The sequence below is a fragment of the Trichechus manatus genome, unplaced genomic scaffold, assembly GCF_000243295.1.
Source record: "Trichechus manatus latirostris isolate Lorelei unplaced genomic scaffold, TriManLat1.0 scaffold00057, whole genome shotgun sequence".
Classification (NCBI taxonomy): Eukaryota; Metazoa; Chordata; class Mammalia; order Sirenia; family Trichechidae; genus Trichechus; species Trichechus manatus.
In genome coordinates, this window is record NW_004443993.1 from 933,183 (window position 1) to 957,618 (window position 24,436).

The 24,436-nt window shown below is 46.9% G+C and overlaps 2 protein-coding genes across 3 annotated transcripts in view; one reads left to right on the forward strand and one right to left on the reverse strand.

Moving 5' to 3' along the window:
• Positions 1 to 2,406, forward strand: part of RAB3D (RAB3D, member RAS oncogene family) — an 8,386-nt gene extending 5,980 nt beyond the window's left edge. The window contains exon 5 of the mRNA XM_004378325.2: positions 2,219 to 2,406. Coding sequence (XP_004378382.1) covers positions 2,219 to 2,406 — 188 coding nt within the window. The remainder of the gene's footprint in view (positions 1 to 2,218) is intronic.
• Positions 2,407 to 6,827: 4,421 nt separating this feature from the next.
• On the reverse strand, positions 6,828 to 24,392 carry TSPAN16 (tetraspanin 16). Of its 2 annotated transcripts, XM_004378547.2 has the most exons (7): positions 24,324 to 24,392; positions 22,226 to 22,420; positions 18,793 to 18,867; positions 16,105 to 16,212; positions 14,445 to 14,597; positions 12,074 to 12,157; positions 6,828 to 7,547 (listed from the first exon to the last, which is right to left on the reverse strand). In XM_004378547.2, exons 1-7 carry the CDS (start codon positions 24,390 to 24,392, stop codon positions 7,500 to 7,502), a joined length of 732 nt encoding a protein of 243 aa, XP_004378604.1. In that variant the 3' UTR covers positions 6,828 to 7,499. The 2 variants fall into 2 exon arrangements, with proteins under 2 accessions (XP_004378604.1, XP_012411652.1); XM_012556198.2 differs by lacking the exon at positions 18,793 to 18,867.
• Positions 24,393 to 24,436: the final 44 nt, after the last annotated feature.

A 24,436-nucleotide genomic window follows, 5' to 3' on the forward strand; every position in this document is an offset into this window, starting at 1 on the left:
CAACACTGTATGTAGTACATATTACTAATGATAAGAGTACCAAAAAAACAGACAATCGTGTAAGTGCAGTGTGTCGTAACTTGAATATGTCGCAAGTCGGGAACTATCTGTACATACGTGGAAAAAAAGACTGGAAAGCTAAATATCAGAACACCGGTAGTAATTGTTTCTAAATGATGAGATTATGAATGACTTTTATATCTGTCTTGATCTTTTTCTGTAGTTTCTACTTTCTCCCGTAAATATAATCAGAAAAAAAAGTGTTAAAAAAAAAAAAGAAAAGAACCTGGGTTGTGTGAGGTAGAGCCTTGCATAGATAAGGAAGTGCTGAATTTGCCAAGGGAGACTGGGGTGACTTTGACGGTCACTGGGCTTAGAGTAGGAGTGCTGAGTTCATGTCCTGCTTCTGTCATCCATTCATTCGTCTGTCCAGCCAGCCAGCCAGCCAGCCAGCCAATTAACGAATACAGTAAAACCTGTAAAGCTGGAACCTGTGTAAGGTGGAAAGCTGCCAGAGAAGGAAAAATGCAAATATTTTTCACTAATAGAGAGCAGTAGGAAAGTGGTAAGACTGCATCCTGTCAAAGGAAGAAAACTTGCAAAACCCATAAAAACCAGGCAGTCCCATTGAGTTCTGACTCTTATAGGTTTCATTGTGGTTTCCATTGCCCGTGCTGGGCCAGGCCTCGGGGCCGCAGCCATGGACAAGGCAGACAGAATTCCTGCCCTGGGGAAGTGGGTGTCTTCGGATAGGAAAGGGGTAACTACACGTAACTTTTTCATTGAGGTTCCATGCCTCTTGCCTCCACTGTGACAAGTACAGGTGGGGAAGCTGCCTGCCCTGCGCTGTCTAATGTGGTGAGCCTTTGTGTGGACAATTTTACTGACTCTCTGGACCACCTTGCTGGGTGTGGCAGGTGGGGACACACTGAGGACCTTCTGGGTCAGCTTGCTGCAGGCAGAGCCTGAACTGACCCTCAAAGGGAGCAGGAAGATTTGTGGGGCACACTGTTGTTTTCTGCTTGATGTATCATTTTTTGTAGCTGAGGGACCTCAGCAAGTCCCCAAAGCATTTGTTTCACCTCCCACCCTTCCAGGCCTGCTGGGAGGACATTGTTTTTTTTTTTTGATGAGAAGCAAGTATGATGGTCACTATGATGCTAAGAGAGCCTGGTGGCACAGTAGTTAAGCCCTCAGTTGCTAACTGAAAAGTCAGCAGTTCAAACCCACCAGCTGCTCCTCGGGAGAAAGATGTGGCAGTCTGCTTCCATAAAGATTACAGCCTTGGAAACCCTATGAAGCAGTTCTACTCTGTCCTGTAGGGTCGCTATGAGTCAGAACTGACTCGATGGCAATGGGCGTGATGCTAAGAATACATTTAATGCCACCTCATGCACTCCTCCCTCTCCAGAAGAGATCAGCCAGCCGGCCTTCCCTCCCGAGGCCCAACTAGTCAAAAAGGAATATTTATTCTATTATTATTTGAGCCAGGCAGATGTAGATCCCGGCTGTGCTGCTTATTAGCCATATGGATTTAGGCAGGTGACTTTATGACTCCTCAGTACCCCAGTTTCCTCATCTGTAAAATGGGCCACAATAGTATGAACCTCTGAGCATCATGGTGAGAGTTAAATGAGTGAATCTTTGTAAAGCGCTCAGACAAGCACTACCACACAGGAAGTGTGCCAGTCACCACATGAACACGCTCGCCATGAATAGCCCGACAGAGGTTGCAAACTGGTGGCCCCTGGGCCAAAGCCAGTCGTCAGCTCAGTTTTTTTATTTGGTCAAGAGCGTGTTTTCCAAAACATGGGAAATGCTTGGCCCCATTTTAAAAAGTCTACATGAACGTGTGGCTTTGGGGACACCCTGCCTACGCTTCCTGTGTGGCAGATATTAGGGGGACGTTGAGCCGAAGCCACCTGTGGGTATTGCCATGCCTGCTGAGCACCAGAACACCTCATGAGTGTTACTCTTGCAACCATTGCCTTGTGACAAAGAGATTCTAGGATAGTCCAGACCAGAGCTGATTTTTAGCATCATCATTGTTCTCATTTCACAGACGACCAAATAGCCTCAAAGAGGCTAGGCCACTTGGCTGAGGTCCTGCGGCTGCGAAAAGGACAGAACTGGGCTGGAACCCAGCTTTGGGTGATGCCACAGTCCAGATGCTGCTCCTCAAACATCTCACAGGTGTCCCCACCTTATGTCCATCCAGGTTTCGAGTTCTTTGAGGCCAGCGCCAAGGAGAATGTCAACGTGAAGCAGGTCTTTGAGCGCCTGGTGGACGTCATCTGTGAGAAGATGAATGAGTCCCTGGAACCCAGTTCCAGCCAGGGCAGCAATGGGAAAGGCCCGGCCCTGGGGGATGCGCCACCCCCCCAGTCCAGTGGCTGCAGCTGCTAGAGATGACCCTCCACCCCTACCCGCCCCCTCCTACCTTGGCAGGGACTTTGACTGCGGCATGAGCCACAAAGGCTGTGTCTAAGCTCAGGGCGCCCCCCACCCCCACCCCAGTCAGCTGTCCCCGCCCTGCATGGCTCACCCCTTGCCGAGGCTGCCAGCCCGTCCGAGCAGCCCCTGGGACTCTGCATTGCAGGCAGCGCCTAAGGGTGTCCACGTGCACGAGCTTGCTGCTTTTCAAGGTGTTTCAGTGGGGTAGCCGTGGGCGGCACGTCTCACCCACATGGGTAGGGGGGCAGCTGCAGTGCCTTCTTGGTTAGAAACGTTTCCCAAGTCCATGCTGTGCTGAGCATCGAGTGGTGGCCACACACTGGCTGACGGGGTTCATCGTCTCCAACCTGCAGTTTAGTTCTGGGAGTCGATGAGGAAGGTGGTTGCTCAGTCTCTCAGAGCCTCCAGTCCCTTGGCCTGGTCCCTAAGCTTGCCCCGCCAACCTCCTCAGACGCCAAGGCTCTCGGGTGGGATGGTGATTCGGCCACCACAGACCTCTGCCCCTGGCCCGCAGCCCCTCTGCCTGAGAAAGCAGTGTTAAAGCAGCTTTTCCCGGTGGAGAAGGGGCAGGAGTCAGAGGCCCCCTCACTCCAGGAAGTGCCTTTCTGAGCTTCCTCAGAGTTCCACAGCACCCACGACCCTCTCACTGTTTCTGCTCCATTGTGTTCTCTGATCCTGTGCGTTGACTCACAAAACCACGGGCAATGTCAGGCCAGCAAAGAGCTGCCCAACTCCTCGCGCTCCTATGTGGGGCTTTTTGCCAGGAGTTGCCCTCAGCAAGGACACTGGGCCACCTGCCCAGACCTGCCTTCCTCCCCAGGTCACTCTTGGCTGGGCTGGTTTGAAGCAAGGTCTTTCCAAATCGTACATCCTCCTAGAAAAGGAAATTGAGCAATGTTCCGCAGCCTGTGCTTGCTGGCGACTTGGTGATGTAAAGACTTGGGCTTCTTCGACTGGAGGATCCTTGAAGACCCTGCGTCTGTTTCCTGTCATTGACAGGGCCCAGCAATGTGACATTTTGTGCTCATGGAAGAGTCCTGTCTAAGGGACATACTGGGGCTGGGCCAGAGGGGTGAGAAGGTAGTGTTTTATAACCTTGTACTTCATGGACACAGCTTGGGAGGGTCAAGGCCCTCCTACCGATGTGGGGTATGCTGTGAGTTTCCCTGGTTGAGATACTGTTTTGGGGAGTTTACAAAACTGGGGGCCCAGCTGTCAAGGGCTCCCAGTGGGAGGTTAGGTATAGTTTGGGGATATAAGCCTTAACTCCCAGCTCAGCAGCTCTTCCTGCCCACTGAAATCCAAACTTGGGCAGCATGGCACCTCTTTGCCCCGGAACACCAACTGACCCCCCTCAACATGACAAACACTGTGATGAAAGCCTTGTGTTTCCACCTCCCTGACGCCGGGTCGGAGGCAGTGGCCGTTCTCCCAGCCGTGGCAGCCAATATGGCTTCCTTCAGCTGGCGTCTTAAAAGAGCTCAAGCTGTCTCCTGGGTGGTGGGGAAGGCCTGGTTCAAGTTTTAATGTAGCTCTTGCCTTTATAGAAGAGTCCCTGGGTGGTACCAATGGCTAACGTGCTTGGCTGCTAACCAAAAGGTTGGAGGTTCAAGTCTACTGAGAGGAACCTCGGAAGAAAGTCCGGGCGATCTACTTATGAAAAATCAAACCATTGAACTCAAGCCATTGAAAACCCTGTGGAGCCCAGTTCAACTGTGACACGCATGGGGTTGCTATGAGTTGGAACTGACAGCAACTGGTTTAAGGGTTTTTGTTTTTTTTGCCTTTTTAGAGGCTCTGTTTGCTGCGGTTGAGTCAGCCCCTGACTCATGGTGACCCCATACACAGTGGAATGAAATACTGTCTGGTCCTGTGCCATCTGCATGATCAGCTGTGGATCAGACTGTTGTGATTTATAGGGTATTCATTAGCTGATTTTTGGAAATGGATTGCTAGGCCTTTCTTCCTAGTCTGAGGAAGGTCAGCATCACAGCATCATGAAAGCCTCCACTGACAGCTGGTTGTGGCTCTGCATGAAGTGCATGGGGTGGGAATCAAACCCAGGTCTCCCACACGGAAGAGGGAGAGGCTCTAGATCAATTATATTTCTAGGGAACCCCATTCACTCTCTACCAGGGACTGCCCTTGGAGCTTCAAAGTGAAGGCATCTGTACACGAATTAAATGACCTGGATAAAGGGGATAAACTCCTAGAAACCCACAAAATGAGGGTATCCGAATATCTAGGGCAGCAGTCACAGCTTTTCGTTGCTTTAACATTAAAGTCAAATTAATCAGCTACAAAAGATTTCTTAAGATGCAATGTGACCTGTCAAGATTCCATCTGCCAGTCCATTTTCCCTAAGCTGCTGCCAGAAAAAATGGTGGACCAGAGAACCTTTATCCAAGGGGCCACGTGTTGCCATACGTGTGATGAAAAGCAGTTTTGGCTGCATCTTGTACCTTGCCTGGCCTGAGATTGCTGTTTACACAAGACTTTTCAATAGTTCAGCTTCCAGTAATGACTGGGAGAGCTTCCTTGGCCCTCTCAAAGCTGGAAATGATGTAGCAAAAATTTTTGTTTCTTCTAAAAATAGTGCAAGTTTTTATTTTCTGGGAGGGAGGGAAGGAGGGGTGGGGAGTTCTTTGTAAATAAAGGAGGTTCTGAGGGCCTGAGACCGATGTCCTCGCAATCACTGGGGGGATGGAGGTTCACTGTGTTTACAGACAAAATGAAACCCCAAAGGCCACGTGACAAAAGCTGCCCAACTCTAGGGAGGATAAGGGCCAGGGTGGCTGCCTGGGTTTGGATCCTGCCCCGGTGCCTTCCCTTCCATTCACTTCATTCGCAGCTTGTCTTTCCACGGGTAGTTTCGGTGGGAAATGGCCACAGCCATGGCGGTTTGGGTTCTGCTTTTTTTTCTTTTTGGCTTCTCCAAGGATCAGGTTCTCGTATTTCTCCTCTCCCCTACTCCACATAGAAGTAGGTTCCAATAAGGTGAAATTGAGTTTTAATGTTAAAGCGATAATTTCAGCTTCTGTTTTCTCCTTGGCCAGTCCTGAAACACTACGGAATGAGCTCTGGGGCCTGGTAACTTATATCCTGTGTAAGCAATTTCTTCATGTCCAATTTGTAGAGACATGCACTTTCTCCACAAGAAAAAGAAAATTAAAGCCGTTATACCCAAGCGCGTCTGTTCTTCTACTTCCATTAGCGAAATGCAGTTTCCAGGAAGAGAGCAATCACAGCCAAGATGATGGTTGTTTGAGGACTGGGCGTGATGCAGCAGAACCCGAAGAGGCTCTGGCCTGGGGCTGCCTCATCGCCTTGGCTCTGGAGAGCTCCGTGTAGGGGTAGGGAGAGGTGAGAAGGTCTAACCTCCCCACGGGCCAGCAGGCACCTGTGAATACCTGAGTTAGATTTTGACTCTTCTCTGCTCAGAATCCTCTGTGGCTCCCTTCACCTGGGGTAAAAGCCCAAGTCCTCCCCTCAGCCCTCGAGGTCTTGCACTGTCTGACCCGTTACCTCCCCACCCTTGTCTCCTCCCACTTTCCCCTCACTTGCTCTGCTCCAGCCACCCTGGCCTCCTCATCACTATTTGAATACACCAGGACCTTGCCTCTGGGCCTTTGCACTGGCTGTTCCTGTGGCCTGGAATGCTTTTCCCCTCGGTGGCCAAGTGACACCTCCCTCACTTTCTCTTACAGGTCTTTGCTCACATCCCACCTTCTCATTGACCTCATTTAGTATTGCAACCCCACGCTCAGGCTGCAGTCCAGGCCAATCAGAAGGTCAGGAGATGGGGCCCAGGCTTGGGTACTGGGTTAAAATTCCCAGGTGATTCTAATGTATAGCCGGAGATGAGAACTAGTGATTTACAGGAAATAACAGAGGAGAGAGGAACAAGGTAAATGACACCACAGAGAAACTCATCCAGAATGTATGGCATTCCTCAGGGCATTTCACACTGTCTCTGCAACAAGTCAAGGTAGATGGAGGAAGAGGAGGAAGAACCTGGAGCAATGGTTCTCAAAGTGTGTTCCCCCAACCAGGAGATCATATCACCTGGGAACTTGTTAGGAATGCAGATTCCTGGGCCCCACTCCAGGTCTCTCTCATCAGAAGTTCTGGGGGGTGGGGCCCGGTCACTTGCGTTTTAACCAACCCTCCAGGGGATTCTAACAAAGGAGGGATCCAGTGTGAGTACTACTGGACTAGAATAAAAGGGACTCAAAGAGATACGGGAACCCTGGTGGCACAGTGCTTAACAGCTACGGCTGCTAATCAAAAGGTCAGCAGTTTGAATCCACCAGCTGCTCCCTGGAAATTCTATGGGGCAGTTCTACTCTGTCCTATAGGGTCGCTATGAGTTGGAATTGACTCAGCAGGAATGGTTTTGGTTTTGGTTTAAGAGATATGACAACCAGACATGGTGTGGACCTTGTTTGGATCCCGATTCAAAGAACTCAAATAAAAAACCACATTTCTGAGCCAAATGGGAAAATTTGGTGATGGCCCAGGTGTTAGGTGATGCTAAGGAATGGCTGTTAATTTTCTTATTGTGATAATGATGTTATGGCTACAAACACAAATATTATTATTATAAGAGATGTGTACTGAAGTATGAAAGCGGGGGAAATGACATACTGTCTGGGATTGGTTATAAAACATTTCCTCCAGGGAAAAAAGGGAAGAGATGGAACAAATATGTCAAAATCTTGGGTGATTGTTATATCTTGGTGATGAGCTTATGGGAGTTTCTTTGGATGGCTTCTCTCAACTTTTGTGAATGTTTTAGGTTTTACACAAAAAATTTTTTATAAAACAACAAAGTTGTGTGAGAAAAAAGGCGGTGCCATGACACGAAGGTGTTTGATTGGTATGAAAAGTAAAATTAAGGAGCAAAGAGTCAAGATGGACAGGGTTTCCCAAATCTTTTATTATCGGCTGCCCTTAGCGATGAGAGCCACAGAGAAATAAAAATGAGACCAAACTCTACAGCAGCCAGCTCAGACCAGCTGCCCTATGCTCCCCAGGTCTGCATGTCAGCCCAGCTTGGCGAACAGCAGCAAGGTGGTGAGAATTCCTGGCAGCTGAAACGGGAGAAGAAAGAAACATTGAACCTACTCTAGGCACCTCCAAACTAGGGTCACATCAGAGATCCAAGGAGGGGGAGTTGGACAGAGTATCCTGTTACAGAAAGACAAGCGGCAGGGTTTTAGAGATGGCTGAAAGTCCGTCAGGGCCAAGCCTGGAGCCACTTGGGTAGTCTTCAATCTCAGCAGTGGGTAGACGGTAGATGGTTTGTCATCAGTCATTGCACATCAGTCATTCTCCCTTTGCATCCCCCAGATCTTCCCTCTACCCCCTCTATCTTCCCCTGGGCCCTGCAGACTATATTTCTCAGACTACCCTGCCCTCTAGCTTCCTGTTAGGTTTGGCCAACGGGATGCACCAGCAGGAGATGGGAGGGTGGGAGGAGAGAAGGCTCAGAGTATTTCTTCCCCATTCCCTCCCTTCTGTCCACCCTGAGCCCACCATGACCACAGCTGTGGGCAGACTGCCCCTCGTCCTCAGTTCTTGCTCTTCCTATCCCCTTCCCAGATCCTTCAGGCGTAGGAGAAATGAAAGCTCGCTGTGTTGCTGGCCCCTGGGCACCTCAACATCTCTCCTTATTTCCCTTAATCCAGTCCATGCCTCTCCAAGTAGGTGCCTGAAAGCTTCTTCAATGGGCCATCTGGGGGGCAATTCTGTTTCCTGCTGGCATCCTGATTGTTATGATCTCCTTGGGGACGAGGGTGTTCTAAGAATTTGCTGCCAAATCCAAGGTCACAGATATTTACCCCTATGTTTTCTTCTAAGAGTTCTATAGTTTTAGCCCTTACATTTGATCTATGACCCATTTTGAGTTAATTTACATATATGGTGGGAGGTAGGGGTCCAACTTCATTCTTTCCCAGTTATCACAGTACTATTTGTTGAAAAGACTATTCTCTCCCCGTTGTATTGTCTTGGCACCCTTGTTGAAAATCAGTGAATGTACAGGTTATTTCTGGACTCTCAGTTATTTTCCATTGATCTCTATATATCTATCCTTATGCCAGTACCACACTGTCTTGATCACTATTGCTTTGTAGTAAGTTTTGAAATTGGAAATTCGAATTCTCCAACTTTGTTCTTTTTCAAGATTGTTTTTATTATCATAAACCAAAACCAAACCCATTGCTGTCTAGTCAATTCTGACTCATAGCGACACTGTAGGACAGAGTAGAACTGCCCCATAGGGTTTCCAAGGCTGTAAATCTTTACGGAAGCAGACTGCCACATCTTTCTCCTGTGGAGTGGCTGGTGGGTTCAAACCACTAACCTTTCGGTTAGCAGCTGGGCGCTTAACCATTGTGCCACCAGGGATCCTTCTTTATTATTATAGGTCCCTTGAATTTCTATATAAATTTTACAATCAGCTTGTCATTTTCTGCACTAAAAGCCACCTGGGATTTTGATAGGGATTGCAGTGAATCTCTAAACCTGTTGGGGACTACTTCCATTTCAACAATATTAAATCTTGTAATCCGTGACCATGAATGTCTCTCCATTTATTCAGGTCTCCTTTAATTTCTTTCAATAATGCTTTGTAGTTTTCAGTGTTCAAGTCTTGCACTTCTTTTGTTAAATTTATTCCCAAGTATTTTATTATTTTTGATGATATTGTAAATGGAATTGTTTGAATTTCATTTTCAGAATGTTAGTTGCTAGTGTATAGAAATACAATTGATTTTTGCATATTGATCTTATATCCTGCATCCTTGTTGAATTTGTTCATTAGTTCCAATAGTTTTTTTTCTGTGTGTGTGTGTGGATGTCTTAGGATTTTCTATATGCAAGACCATGTTATCTGTGAATAGAGATAGTTTTCCTCTCCCTTTCCAATCTGGATGCCTTTTATTTCTTTTTCTTGCCTACTTGCCCTGGCTAGAACCTCCAGTAAAATGTTAAATAGAAGTGGCGAGAGTGGATATTCTTGCCTTGTTCCTGATCTTATGGAGAAAGTATCCAGTCTTTCATCATTAAGCATGCTGTTAGCTGTGGATTTTTTCATATATGCCTTTTATCAGGTTGAAGAAGTTCCCTTCTATTCCTAGTTTGTTGAGTGTTTGTATCATGAAATGGTGTTGGGTTTTGTCAAATGCTTTTTCCATATCTATCGAGATGATCATGTCATTTTTGTCCTTTATTCTATTAATATGCTATCTTGCATTCCTGGAAGACATCCCACTTGGTCATGCTGTATAATCCTTTTTATATGTTGCTAGATTCAGTTTGCTAGCATTTTGTTTAGGATTTCTGCATCTATATTCATAGGAGATATTGATTTGCAATTTTCTTTTTGTGATGTCTTATGATGGCCTCATCATAGTTTCTGTTTTTCTATGAATTTTTCTATTTCACTTAGGTTAACTAATTTGTTGGCATACCATTGTTCACAAATTCCCTTTTAATCCTTTTTATCTCTGTAAGGTCAGTAGTGATGTTTCTTCTTTCATTTCTGATTTTAATAATTTGAAAATTTGATTATATGATGTGTCTAGGTGTGAATCTCTTTGAGTTTATCCTACTTGGATGTTCATTGAGCTTCTTTGATGTGTAAATTAATGTTTTTCATCAAATTTGGGAAGTTTGCAACCATTATTTATTCAAATATTCTTTGTGTTCTTTTTTCTCTCTCCTCTCCTTCTAGGACTCCCATTCTACATATGTTGGTATGCTATCAACCTGTAAGTCTCCAAGGCTCTGATAATCTTTCTTCATTCTTTTTTACTTCTGTTCCTCAATACCTGGACTTCCTCAGAGACAAGGTTCTACTGACTGTTTTCTACCCTGTGTGTGGGTCATACTTTCCTGTTCCTTTGCTTGTCTTGTAATTTTTTGTTGAAAACTAGACATTTTAAATAATATAATGTGGAAACTCTAGAAGTCAGATCCCCCCTCCCCACCTGTCAAGGTTTTTTGTTGTTGTTGCAGTTGCTGCTGTTTTTTTAGGGACTTTTCTGGACTATAAAGTCTGTATTCTTTGTTATGTGTGGCCGCTGAAGTCTCTGCTTGGTTAGCTTAGCGGTTGGGGTGAGAGTTTTTCTTTTTCCAAAAAGGAAATCCAGGTTTTCAAAAGCTGGGCAATATCCTCCCAATATTTATTGCTTCATTCATTCTATCCATCACAACCCATATTTCATTCTATTTTTGAAAGTTTGGATGGTGTAAAAATCAGGGCCAGTTTAATTGAAAAGGACTTCCGTTTACTGCCCTGATTTACTGGTTAGTTCTTTCCTCCCTGGGACTTATCTGGGCTGAACTCTGAGCAAAGATTCTCTCCTTAGACAGGGCTTGGGGAATAGTGTTTCCACAGTGAGTGATCTTCAGACATCTTTAGTGGTGCATAGAGAACTCATCAGCTAACAAATTGTTTTTTCAGCCTCTGTCTGTGATTCGTGCCTCAGGCAGGACTGCTATAAAGCTCATGCAACAACTTCCTGGAATCACTTCACACTTGTTGCAGGCAGGGCATATGTGTCCCTGATGATGTGACCTCATCAATGCTTCCCAACAAATACTGGGAAGCTCATTTTACAAAGGAGGGAGACTGAGGCCCTGGCCCTCAGTCAGGGAGCTAGTGAGGGACATAACAAGCACTGGAGTTCAGAGCCCCAGCACTTGCCTATCAGGCCTCCCGCCAGGTAAGTGCAGGCCAGGCTCATTAGCTGGGTGAAGAAGGCATATCCCTGGAGTCAGGCAGCTGTGTTTCTGGCCTGAATCAGGGCTGAGGCCCTTAGAACCCTCTTGCCTTCCTCCCTTTGTAGGTAGCCCATTAATGAGACCACCCTGTTTGAAATGGCCTCTCCTTACCTCTTCCCAGCTTTGTATTTCTCCTTAACACTTATCATTCTCTATCACATAATGTATTTTCCTTTCTTAAAAAAATTGTATTTCTTGTCTGTCTCTCCTGATTAAAATGTCAGCTTTATGAGAGCAGAAATTTGTGTCTGTTTTGCTAATTGCTGTGTCCCCAGTGCCTAGCACACAGTAGGTGCTCCATAAGGTTTGTGGAATGAAAAATAAATCTTAAAATCCTCCTATTGGCCTCTCCCCATACTCAGAATAAAAGCCAAACCTCTCACCGCAGTTCACAGGGTCCTACACAGTCTGCCCCCATCAGGACCCTGCCCTCTCCTCCCCCTATTACCCTCGTCACTCACTCTGTTCCAGCCACAGGGCTTCCTTGCTGATCCTTGAATAAGCCAAATTTATTCCTGCCTCGGGGCCTTTGTACCAGCTGATCTCTCTGCCTTCCCACATACACTCCCATGTCTCCTCCTTCACCTCCTCAGGTCACTGTACAAATGTCACCTCTTCAGGGAAGTCCTCCCTGATTCCCTTCCCTATCCTATCATCATGTTTTCTTCCTTATGATCATCATCTCCCCAACTAAAATGTCAGCTCCATCAAGGCAGGGGTTTGTATCTCTCTTGTTCACTTCTGCGTCTCCAGCACCCAGAACAGTGCCTGGCACACCGTAGGTGCTCAATAAAAGAGCTCGATGTGTCCCAGAGGGGGTGTGTCTTACCTGTATCGCCACTGCCCCCAGCGAACCCCCACTCAGGGTGAAGCTCTGAATCTTGGTTATTCTCATGAGCTTGAGGAAACAGCCCTGAAGATTCGAATTTCAAAACAGGCAGGTGCTGGTTAGGGGCTTGTAGACTCTGAGTCCCTGTCAACCCCCATCCCTCAGGCCATCCAGATACCTCTTGGATTCAGGGAGGAGAAGGGGACAAAGCCATGAGGGCCATGACTTCTCATTTGACTGCCCTTCTCCAGCATCTTCCGTGGCTTCCTCATCCCTCCCACCAACAAATATACCACTCACTCCCCTGTACCCATCTGTGCTGACATCCAAATGTGGTGGTTAAGAATATGGCCAGATGTCCCAGGTTATACTAGCTTTGTGACATTGGATAAGTCACTATATTTCTCTGTGCCTCAGTTTCCCTATCTGTAAAATGGGACCAACTGGACCTACCTCACAAGATTTTTGTGAGGATTAAAAGAAAGAATCTACATGAAGTGGCATGATACATAGCCAACATTCAGTAACTATTAGTTATTTCTGGATGCTCTTTATATATCAACAAAAGGGCTGACATGTATTCAGCACCTTCTCATTCCTTTACATGTATTTGCTCACTCATTTATCACTACAGTCCCATGAGATGGGTACTATTCTTTTCTCCATTTTACAGGTGAAGAAACTGAGGCTCAGAGAGATTAGGTGACAAGCCGCCCACAGACAGTGGGGCCTCTGCTCCCCTTCCTGATGTCACTCAGTTTCCTCCTCTTCTAAGCCCTTGGTGCCTCTTGCTTCTAAAATCTTGGGCTGCCTTGAGCTTGCTGTTGTTACTTTGTATAGTGGGTATTTATTAAGCATGTGCTGAGCACTGAACTGGGTGCTAGGAACCCAGCAGTGTACAAAACAGACCAAATCCCTGCCTGGTCGAGCAGGGAGCTGCTGTTTGAGTGGGGAAAACAGGAAAGCAAACACAGTAATAACAATGTCATTCCTGGTAAGTGCCAGAAAGACAAATGGAGCAGGATAAGGGGTTGGGCTGTGATGGTGGGGGAATTCTTTTATAGATGGGTGTCAGGTACAGCCTCCCCAAGGAAGTGATATTTGAGCACAGACTTGAAAGAGGTGAAGTGGCAAGCCATCTGGGGGAAGAGTGTTCCAGGCAGAGGGAACAACCTGTGCAAAGCCCCTGAGGAGAGCATGTGCCTGGTATGATGGAGCAGCAGCAAGGAGGCCAGAGAGGCTGAAATGGAGTGAATGAGGGGCAAGTGGGAGGAGAGGAGGTCAGGGAGGTGGCAGACAGGTTGGTCAGGGCCCAATAGGCCAATGTGCGGCCCCTTGTGCATCTGTGAGGTCCTGGCCAATCATCCACAGGGGACTGGCTCCCAGCAGGAACCATCTAGTATCTGTCAAACAGATGAATGAATGAACGACTCATATTTCTTCCCTCAGAGAAGATCTGTGTTTTCATTCACCAGCAGCGGTCATTAAGGAGGAGCTGGGGGCAGGGTTTGAAAACCAGCTCCACCGCTCCCTAGCTGTGGGACTTCTCCGTGCCTCAGTTTCCTTACCTGTAAAGTAGGGAGAAGAATAGTCTTCACCTCTGAGGTAAATACGTTGACACTTGTGAAACTCCTGGCACCAGGCCTGGCACCCAGTGTGTGCTTGGTCACGTGTGGCCGTTGCTATCGTTAGAATGATCATTTTCATGACTATCTCTGCCATTTTTAAGGAAACCCTGGTGGTGTAGTGGTTAAGAGCTACAGCTGCTAACCAAAAGGTCAGGAGTTCAAATCTACCAGGCGCCCCTTGGAAACCCTATGGGGCAGTTCTACTCTGTCCTATAGGGTTGCAATGAGTTGGAATCGACTCAACGGCGACAGGTTTTGTTTTGTTTTGTTTTTTAATTTGGTAGGGCAGGTGGAGCCCTGGTGGTGCAGTGGTTAAAAACTTGGCTGCTAACCAAAAGGTCGGCAGTTCGAACCCAACTGCTGTCGTTGAAAACTCTATAGGGCAGTTCTACTCTGTCCTATAGGGTTACTATGAGTTGGAATTGACTCAATGGCAAGGGGTTACGGGTTGGTAGGGCAGGCAGTGTGGCCAGCCTGGATTCAAATCCCAGCTCTGCCAAAGCCATGTGACCTTGAACCAGTCACGTCCTTTCCCTAAGCCTCAGTTTCCCTATCTGTAAAATGGGGATGGTAACACTAACTCCGCAAGACTGCGTTGTCAAAATGAGCTGAACACCCAACACGAGTTGATTTCTCTCTCTTCCAGCCCCCTTAGCTGGGCTCCCCACAGAAAAAGCAATTTTTATCAAGGTCACCAGCCGTCAGGGTCCGCTGAGGTGATGTACAACCAAGTCTCAAGTTACCTCCTGGTGGATGACATCTCTGGACTCGTTGCGCCCGTCACAGGCTGCGGTCCGGATGGATTTACAGCAGCTCCGGGGGTAGGTGTGGCCGCTTGTCATTTCAAAAGAGGAGCCAGAAAAATCTGTGTAATTATTCACCCCACAGCACCTTAGCTGGGAGAGGAGAAGAAACACTTACAGACTTCCATTCAAATAATAAAAATAATAGAAATCACGGTCACCATGACTACTGCTGAGTGATCTGTCACAACATTCCAGGCCCTGTGCTAAATTAGCCTCTCTATGCCATCTCATGGTGGCTCAGAACCCTCCATGCTCCCATCTCACTCCTCACCGTGGCCCGCAAGGCCCCAACACTCTGCTTCTGCCACCTCCCCGCCCTAATCTCTCCTCACGCTTCCCTGGACTCCCTGGGCTTCAGCTGCACTGGTCTCCTCAGCTTTTCTCAAACATACTTAACAAAAGCTGCAGCCTCAGAGCCTTTTTTATGCAGGCTCTTCCCTCTTTCTGGAATGTTCTTGCCTCAGATTTCTGTATGGCTCCCTCCCTCAATTCATTCAGATTTCTATTCAAATGTCCCTCTTCAGAAAGGCCTACCCTGGCCCCACTTTCTAAATTAGCCACAGCCCTTCTATCAGTCAGTCTGGGCTAAGGTATGCGGCAGTGACAAACAGCCCCTCAGTCTCAGTGGTTTATATCTCATTCACACTACATGCCCATCATGACTTGACAAGAGAACTCTGCTTATCCAAGTCACTCAGGGACCCATGCTGATGGAGCAGTCACCATCTAGAATGTTGCCATTGCTGTGACAAAGGAAAGAGAGCTCTGGAGGGTCTAGCACTGACACACATCCTTCTGCTCACAGCTCATTGGTCAGAATTCATCACATGACCCCCAACTAATAAGAAGGGGGCCAGTAAAGATCAACCCAAACCAAAAAAGAACCAAAGCTCGTTGCCAGTAAGTCGACTCTGACTCATAGTGGCCTATTGGTAAGAGTAGAACGGCCCATAGAGTTTCCAAGACTGTAATCCCTACAGAAGCAGACTGCTACGTCTTTCTCCTGCTGAGAGGCTGGTGGCTTTGAACCACTGACCTTCTGGTTAGCAGCTGACCACTTAACAACTGTGCCACCAGGGCTCCTTAATGTCATCCTCCTGTGTGGTAAAAATAGTTGACAAATAGTACTTTCGAGCATTTGTCTTTCTTCATAGCACGTATTAGCCCTGACAATAATGCTTAGTTACTGGTCTCTTGTCTATCTCCCCCACTCCAGTGTCAGAAACACAAGGGCAAGAATTTTGTTTTCGGCCCTGCTGACTCCCCAGCACCCTGCACAGTGCCTAGCATGTGGTAGGTGTTCAATAAATATTAGCTGAAGGACTGTGTGAATGAATGATTGGCGTGCTCTACCAGCTCAAGCTTGAGAAGCCAAACCCAGGATGAGGACAAGCATCGTAGCCCATCGTGTGCCTCCCAGGCCTGAGCACAATTCCACAGCAGATCCTGGGCCATGATTCTGATGCTAAACACACCCAGAAACGGGCAACAGCTCTGTCTCTTCCAAGCCCTCCCAGTCAACTGCCTACCCCACGGGCTGAGATGACAGTCTAGGTGGAGCGGCCCCTTAAACACCAGGATCAAGATGGAGTCTCACCTTCGCCATGGCAGAGTTCCATTCTGTGGAATAGTCATCTGGCTCGTTGTAACCCCTGTAATTCTTCCTCAGGGTCATGAGGATGTGCTCGAAGGCCATGTCTTGAACCTCAAAGAAGAACCAGGAAGCAATTCAATGACATCTCAATGACAAGGGTAACTCATTTTGCTGAGATTCCTGAGGGAGATCTGGGAAGCCCGGGCTTCCCTTCTGTTTCCGTCACTTTTCCTGCTGTTAGCCCATGGTCTCCACAAGAGGAGAACAAACTCAGGCCACCAGCGCCCCCGAGACAGGCGCAGGGACTTGAGCCAAGCACATCTGGTCGTTCCCATCACAAACGGTTTTGAATCATCTGCTCTTTTGAATCGCCCACATGCCTGCTATGCCCACGGTTTGGCTGTAACTTGATTAAGGAATTGAATATCATCTTTAGCAACTGACTCTCTCTGCACATAAAGGGCAAATTTAATTTCCTGTTTTTTAAATAAAGGGTTTTTTAAAAAAATTTTTTTTTCTGAAGAGGTAATATAGTCACATGGTTTGAAATTTTAAAAGCACAGAAGGCTAGACCATGAAAAGTCTCCCTCCCACCTTTTTCTTCCAGCCGAAAAGTTCCTCCCACTCCACGGCAGTGGCTGTTACCATTTCCTTTGCCCCAAAAGAGAGATTCTATGTGTGTCAAAGCAAAGCATATTTTCATTATTTTTCTCCTTGTCTTGTACTACTCTCATCGTTCTGCGGAGTCCCTGGGTGGTGCAGACAGTTAATGTACTCAGCTGCTACAGAAAGGTTGATGGTTCGAGTCCACCCAGAGGCGCCTAGGAAAAAAGGCCTGGCAATCTACTTCTGAAAAATCAGCCACTGAAAACCCTATGGAGCAGAGTTCTACTGATGTATATGGGAGTGCCATGAGTTAGAAGCAATTCAACAGCAACTGTTTTTTACATTGTTTGGCACTGTCTTAGTTATCTAGTGCTGCTATAACAGAAATACCACAAGTGGATGGCTTTAGTAAAGAGAAATTTATTCTCTCACAGCCTAGGAGGCTAGAAGTCCAAATTCAGGGCGTCAGCTCCAGGGAAATGCTTTCTCGCTCTATCGGCTCTGGGGGAAGGTCCTTGTCATCAATCTTCTGCTGGTCTAGGAGCTTCTCAGCTCAGGGACCCTGGGTCCAAAGGACATACCCCGTTCCTGGCTCTTCTTGCTTAATGGTGATGAGGTCCCTCTCCTCTCTACTCACTTCTCTCTTTTATATCTCAAAAGAGATTGACTCAAGATACAACCCAATCCTATAGATTGTGTCCTGCCTCATTAACATAACTGCTTCTAATCCTGCCTCTAATCCATCTTAGAGGTTAAGATTTAAAATGCATAGGAAAATTACATCAGATGATAAAATGGAGGACAACCACACAATACTGGGAATCATGGCCTAGCCAGGTTGACACATATTTTTGGGGGACACCATTCAATCCATAACAGGCACCTTGCGTTTCTCACTCAACACTAGTAGCAGATGGTGTTGGTGCCCTGTCTATTGGTGGCCCATTCCTGTGCACACTGGCCTGGCTTCCATCTGTCACCAACTGAGGGTTCTCTGTGGCCTGTGAGCCCACTTGCCCCCTAGGAGCAGCCCTCAGCTAAGGACTGCTGGGAGTTGGTGGATCAATACCCCAGCTCCATTGCCCCTCAGGTGAGATAACTGAGGTGCGTGTTCTGTGCTGCATCCCAGAGGTCCCCAGAGAGACTTGGCCCAGTGGCCCACAGTGTTTATTTCTTATTGGCTGCCTTCCCTTCCCTGCCTCACTCCCTCTGTCCCCTACAAGTGCCTCCTGGAATCACCTTCTAGATAAACCATGTGCCTTCGAATCCTGTCCCATGGCCTGCCTCCGTGGAAATGGGAACAAGGCCAGCGCTCCATCCTGGAGTCCTGTCCGTCTCATTCATGGAGAGCTGCCTCCTTCCTTGCTTCCACTGCGTGGCTGTGTTCTCATTTAACCAGTCCCTGTTGGTGCCTACTAGGCTGTTTCCAGTCTCTTGCTCTCACAAAACAGTGCTTCAAGGCACACCCTGGTGTGAATGTCATTCTGCATGTGCACAAGCACCTCCTTGGAGAGTTCCCAGAGATGGGATTATTGGGTCAAAGTGTCACTTCAGCAGACTTTTTTGCCCAGTAGCCCACCTTGAGGAGCATGTTTCAAAACAACGATGCTCACACGCTTTTCCCATTACTTTTCCTTCCACACCAAACGCAGGAGAAACCACTTGCCATCAAGGCGCTTTTGACTCATGGCGACCCCCAGTGTGTCAGAGTGGAACTGGGTCTGTGGGTTTTCAGTGGCTGAGAATTAGATCCCCAGGTCTTTCTTCCAAGATGCCTCTGGGTGGACTCAAACGCCAAACCTTCTGGTTAGCAGCCAAGCGAGTTAACCGTTTGCTCCACCCAGGGACTCAAAAGCAGGAGAGATGGTCTAAATTAACATGGCAGGTTTCCTGAGTCCTTCTGAAGGGAGTGCTGAGGTTTTCAGCTTTTCACCCATCTCTGGAGGCACCTCCCCCTCCAAAAGACCCCTGGGTCCCTGCATCATGGATCTCCATAAGTGGGAGTGGAGTAGAGTTGCCTCCCCGGGGGAGGAGCAGGTTCTATTTATTTCTAAAGCTGAATGGGAGCAACCACACTGTACTTACAATTGGGAAGAAAGCAAGGATCACTGTGGCGACTGTGATTTCCACAAGGACGATGACAACCAGGGACAGGAAACACTGGAAAACGCAGAGAGGTATGGGGACACAGGGTGTCTGGGTGTGGAAGAACTCACGCCTCAGGTGTTGGGTGGGCTGATAACTTGTATTTCTTGCAAGTGTCGCTTTCCTGAAGGTGGGGAGGTCGAGGGTGCTGGCGGGGGGGATATTCCTAGGAGTCACTAGCTGGGCCCCACTTCATGCCCTGCACCTACTGGGTGTCCGAGAGGCCTACAGGGGATCTCAGGGGAAGTAGAGGTGGTGTGTGTAGGGGGCAGGGGCCAAGGAAGAAGCAGGGAGGAGGAGCAGAGACAAGAAACACAGACACGCAAATGGGGGTGGTGACAAAGGGACTGAGGAGGAGATTTGAGGTTGGTGGGGGCCAGAGCCAAGAGATCAACATCTGCTGGCTTATTTGTCTGATAACTTCCACATGCACGGTGGAAAGCCATGGGAAATCTGGCAAGCAGAGGAAGGTCTTGAAGTTCCACATCACTGAGAAACCACTTCCCTCTCTGGGCCTCAGTTTCCCCATCTGTACAATGGGGGGACCACCACTCGTCTATCGGTTTGTTGCACTGTGGTGGCTTTTGTGTTGCTGGGACACTGGAAGCTATGCCACCAGTATTTCAAATACCAGCAGGGTCACCCATGATAGACAGGTCTCCGCAGACCTTCCAGACTAAGACAGACTAGGAAGAAGGACCTGGCAATCTACTTCCTAAAAAATTAGCCAGTGAAAAACTTACGGATAGCAGTGGAACATGGTTTGATATAATGCTGAAAGATGAGCCCCTCAGGTTGGAAGGCACTCAAAATACAACTACACAGTGGCTGCAACAGTGGGCTCAAATGTAACAATTGTGCGGATGGCACAGGACCGGGCGATGTTTCCTTCTGTTGTACACAGTGTCGCTGTGAGTTGAACTAGACTCAAGGGCACCTAACAACAACAACAATGGGGTGTGGGGCCAGCCCAGGTGGTCTCAGTGGGTTCTGTGGAGCCTCTTGAGACCACAAGGGGCAAAGCAAGTTCAGCTCTCCTCCCCCCTGTCGTCCATCCCTATCCATATAGCTCCTGTATTACTATTATTAAAATCTGTTTGATAATTTAGGCTTCTGCTGTTAAAAGAAATAAGCTCTGGGTCACCAGACTGGCCAAGGACTGAGTCTATCCCACTTTGACATGGAGTTCCCACACCTGGGTCCCCACAGCCTACTGGGGCAAACATCAGCTCAGAGCTTAGTAGTTGTGGGACCCCAGACAAGTGGCTCATGTATCAGATTATAAGCTGCCAGCAGGTCCTGTCGGCTCCAGCTTCAGATCCATCCTGAATCTACCCACTCCTCACCACCTCCACCACCACCTCCCCGGTCCAGCCCATCATCTCCCACCTGGACCAGTGCAGCCCCTCTGTCCCCATCCTGGCTCCTGTCCTGCCCATCCCTGCCCACAGACTGCCCTTGCCACAGGGGACAGACGGCTCCTGTGCACTCCTGAGTCAGGGCACGTCCCTCCTCTGCTCACAGCCCTCCACGGCTTTGCTTTTCTGAGTAAGGTCTTAAATGTCACTGAGGGACAGATACTGAGGGTAAAGCTGATGGAATCTGCCAATGGATTGAAGGTGGGGTGAGAAAGAGAGGAGTCTTGGATTACTCCAAGTTAAGGTATAGATAAAATAGTGTCTGCATCATTTCAAAGATGAAATGAAATTTTGCAGGCACAATAAATATTTTTTGAACTAATGAAGAAAGAAATTGATAGATGATGAGCTTGATGGAGAAGGAGGATGGGACAGGTGTGATTTTTATGGTCAGGATCTTCTATGATCTGGGAGATGACTAGCGTAAGGATCTCCCTGAATCCTTGAGAAAAATGGAGTTTTGTAGCAGTGGAGAAAGGAAAACAAAAGATGCTGGAGACAGTTTAAATCTGGGGCAGGGTAATCCACTGGAACAACAAGATTCTAAGGGGCCCACTTAATAGAGAAAGGGAAATGGGAATGAGGGAGCTGGGAGATGGACTTTGGGGAGATATTTAGCCATGACTGTATGTGAGCATGTGTATGAAAAAACAAATCCAAACTCATTGCTGTTGAGTCGATTCTGACTCATAGCGACCCTACAGAACAGAGTAGAACTGCCCCATAGGGTTTCCAAGGAGGACCTGGTGGATTCGTACTGGCGCCCTTTTGGTTAGCAGCCGAGCTCTTAACCACTGCGAGAATGTGTATAGGACCTTTAAAATCTGTGACGTGCTATCTGCATGATCATGCTGGAAATCTTCATACCCCACATATCTGAGACATTGTATGGTGATTACAACACTGCTGTATTAGTGAGTATGTAGTAAAGAACTTAACCTTGCCCAAAAAGAAGTCTGGCCTCTGCCCTCAGCTCCTGGAAGGTGGTCATCTTTCCACCTGTGGAATGTCATGCCAGATAAGAGTGTCTTTGTTTACCTGGGGGCTTTGGGCTACCCAGATAGTCTAACAGTGTGATTTATGGTAGGGGCTTTGGGCCACGCAGTAACACCTCAGCCTCCAGTGGGGCTCTAGACTGTGGTCAGCTACATAAGCATCTTCATGACCAAACCCCGATAAAACTCTGGCCACCAAGGCTCGGGTGACATTTCCTGGTTGGCAATACTCCATGCATATTGTTACACATTGTTACTAGGAAAGCTAGCAGTGTCCATGACTTCAGGAGGAGAGGACAACTGGGAGTGCCATGTGTGGAAAGTTCCTGGACTCTGCCCTGTGCACCTCTTCCCTTGGCTGATTTTAATCTGTATCCTTTCACTGTAATAAACCTTAACTGTGAGCATAACAGCTCTGCTGAGTTCAGTGAGCCCTTCTAGTGAAGGTGGTCTTGGGCACCGTTGAACTTAGACTTTGTGTCAGAAGGAAAGGTGGTCTTGTGGATTGTTCCCTATCTTTGCAGTGAGGAACAGACAAATGGGCCAATGGAACAGAGCAACACACCTAGAACAGACCCAAGCATAATGGAAACCAGTACAGACAGAGGAGGACCAGATGGGCCAATCAGTAAGTAAGACAATACAACACCCGACTGGGAAAAAAATCAAATTAGATCCCTGCCTCACACCACACACACAATTCATCTTCCAAAGGCTAAAGAGCTAAAAATGAGAAAGCAGGATTTAAAGTTATAGGAAGAAATCCTAGGACAATATATTTATGACCTTGGGTAGGGAAGGTGTTCCAAACAAGACACGTCATAAAGGAAAAGATAGATACATCTGATGCACTATAAGCAAAGTTAAGAATAGGGGAGAGTGGAAGGTGTTTGCACATTGGCAATGAAAGATTCATATGTGAGGGGGGAGTTTTGGGGTCTGTGTGCAGATGAAACTTACAAACAAAAGAATGCCTCTGTTTTCTTTAGTAGCTCCATACCACCCAGCAAAGCCAAGCAGCACCGTGATACACCCCATCGCCAAACACAGGTAGCCAATGTGAAGGAGGTATGCAGAGGACAACCCAAGGACCCTCGTCAGGGCGGACCCTCCATTGACCCAGGTGCCCAGGCCAATGAGGAGCACGCCGGACATCTAGGAACAGAAATTAGAAAGGAGAAATAGTCTGTTAGTTGCATACAAACAGAGCTCTCGAGGGGGAGGAGGATAGAACAAAGGCCAATAAAACCAGCACAAGTGCTTAAAAAATGATAATAACTGGACGGAGTTGGTGAAGATGTGGTAAAACATTCTCATAAACTGCTGATGGGCAACAATTATTTTTGTGTTGGGGGTAGTGGGAGCTTTGCAATTAATATTTAAAATCCTAAAGGTTTTACCTTTCAAAGTAAACCCTCTACTCAGAAATTCCATTTCTAGAGATTTATCCTAAAGAAAATAATCGTGGGTGTGCCTCAGTACCAGGATGCCCAAGGATGTTTGTTGTAGCATTGTTTAAAAGAACAAAACCTCAAAAATAACAGAAGCAACCAACACTACAGACTGGGTAGGTAAATCATGGCACATCTGGGCAATGGGATTCTAGGCAGTTATTTAAAATGATGCCATAGAACAGGCATGGGCAATTTTTTTCTGAAAAAACTCCAGATAGTAAATGTTGTTGGCTGTGAAGGCTGTAAGTTCTCTGTTGAAATTACTCAGCTCTGCCACTGTAGCTCCAAGGCAGCTATAGACCCTATGTAACAAGTGGGTGTGGCTGTGTTCCAATAACTCTCTATCTTTTATAAAAACAGACAAGGCTGTAGTTTGCTGATCCTTGTTGTAGGAGAATGTTTATTAAAACTTAATAAGTTTTAAATGCAGAACAGAATTTCAAATTCTCATGGAATCTAGATTTTCTGGAGCCATGGAGACTGGATGAACCCCCAAAGCTATTGCCCTCAGATAATCTTTAAATCTTAAACCAAAAATATCCCCCAAAGTCTTCTTAAAAACAAACAATAGTTTAGCTTAAATAATAAAGAATGTCTGCCTTGAGCATTGTACTCTTTTAAGATGTATCTATATGGGATCAAACTGACAACAGCAACTCAAAAGTTGAGATAGGAAACTTAGGGGGCAGTGAGTTTATATTAATGGGGGAGGAACAACTCAGAAAAGAGGGTGAGAACGGTTGCACAACTCAAAGAATGTAATCAATGTCATTGAATTGTACATGTATAAACTGTTGAATTAGTGTGTTTTGCTGTGTATATTCTCAACAACAGCAACAAAACACAACAAATTATTAAAAAACAAAAACAGTAAGTTTTAAAAAGTGAAGTGTAAAGCAATATCATCCCATGCTTTTTTTGCTTTTCTTTTTCCAGAAAAGTCTGGAAGGATATAATGATGATATTGAAGGTAATAAATTATAATAATATATAACATGTCATTTAAATTATTTATATAACAAAGCTATAACATAAGAAAATATTTATCAGATAATTAATAAAGTTAATCATATGAAACGTGGCAATGCCATGGCAGGCAGGCATAAGCCTCATTTAATGTCCCCATCAGAATGTTACAGCCAGGTGACAGGATTAGGAGTGATATTTCATTTCCTTCTCTTTCCTCGAAGCCTTTCCTTAGACCGTTAGAGAACGAAAGCAATTCCTTCTTTAACAATGCTCTTTCAAGTTCTTTTTACAGTAAGAAAAAGAAATGTTTTGAAAAATTTAACAGATCAAAATGAAAATGAAAGTGAACACCCCCTCCAGCCCTCCCCAAGCATCCTGTTTTCTGCAGGATTTGACTTTGAGCCAGGAGCCCCTGGATCCCGCTCGTCTGCGCTGTTTGACCGGCTCCGGGCCGCTGGAGTCTAAACCTGTTTCCAGCGTGTCCTCGGCAGTCTGCCCTACATCCTTCCTGCTGCCCTGGGGACCACAGATCTGGGAGGCCAAAGAATTTGGATCAACTTATTTCTGTCTTTGAGGGAACCAGTCGTGGAGGAAGGGCTGCGAAGCTGTGGGACCGAGGGTTGTGACATACTTACACCCACGAGGCCGTTGAGGAAAAATAATAGCTTCTTCAAGGAAGAATACGGAGTGTGCATTTCAGCCATGTTGACAAGACCGGGGTGCCCCGGAAGGCGTTTAAGTTAGCATC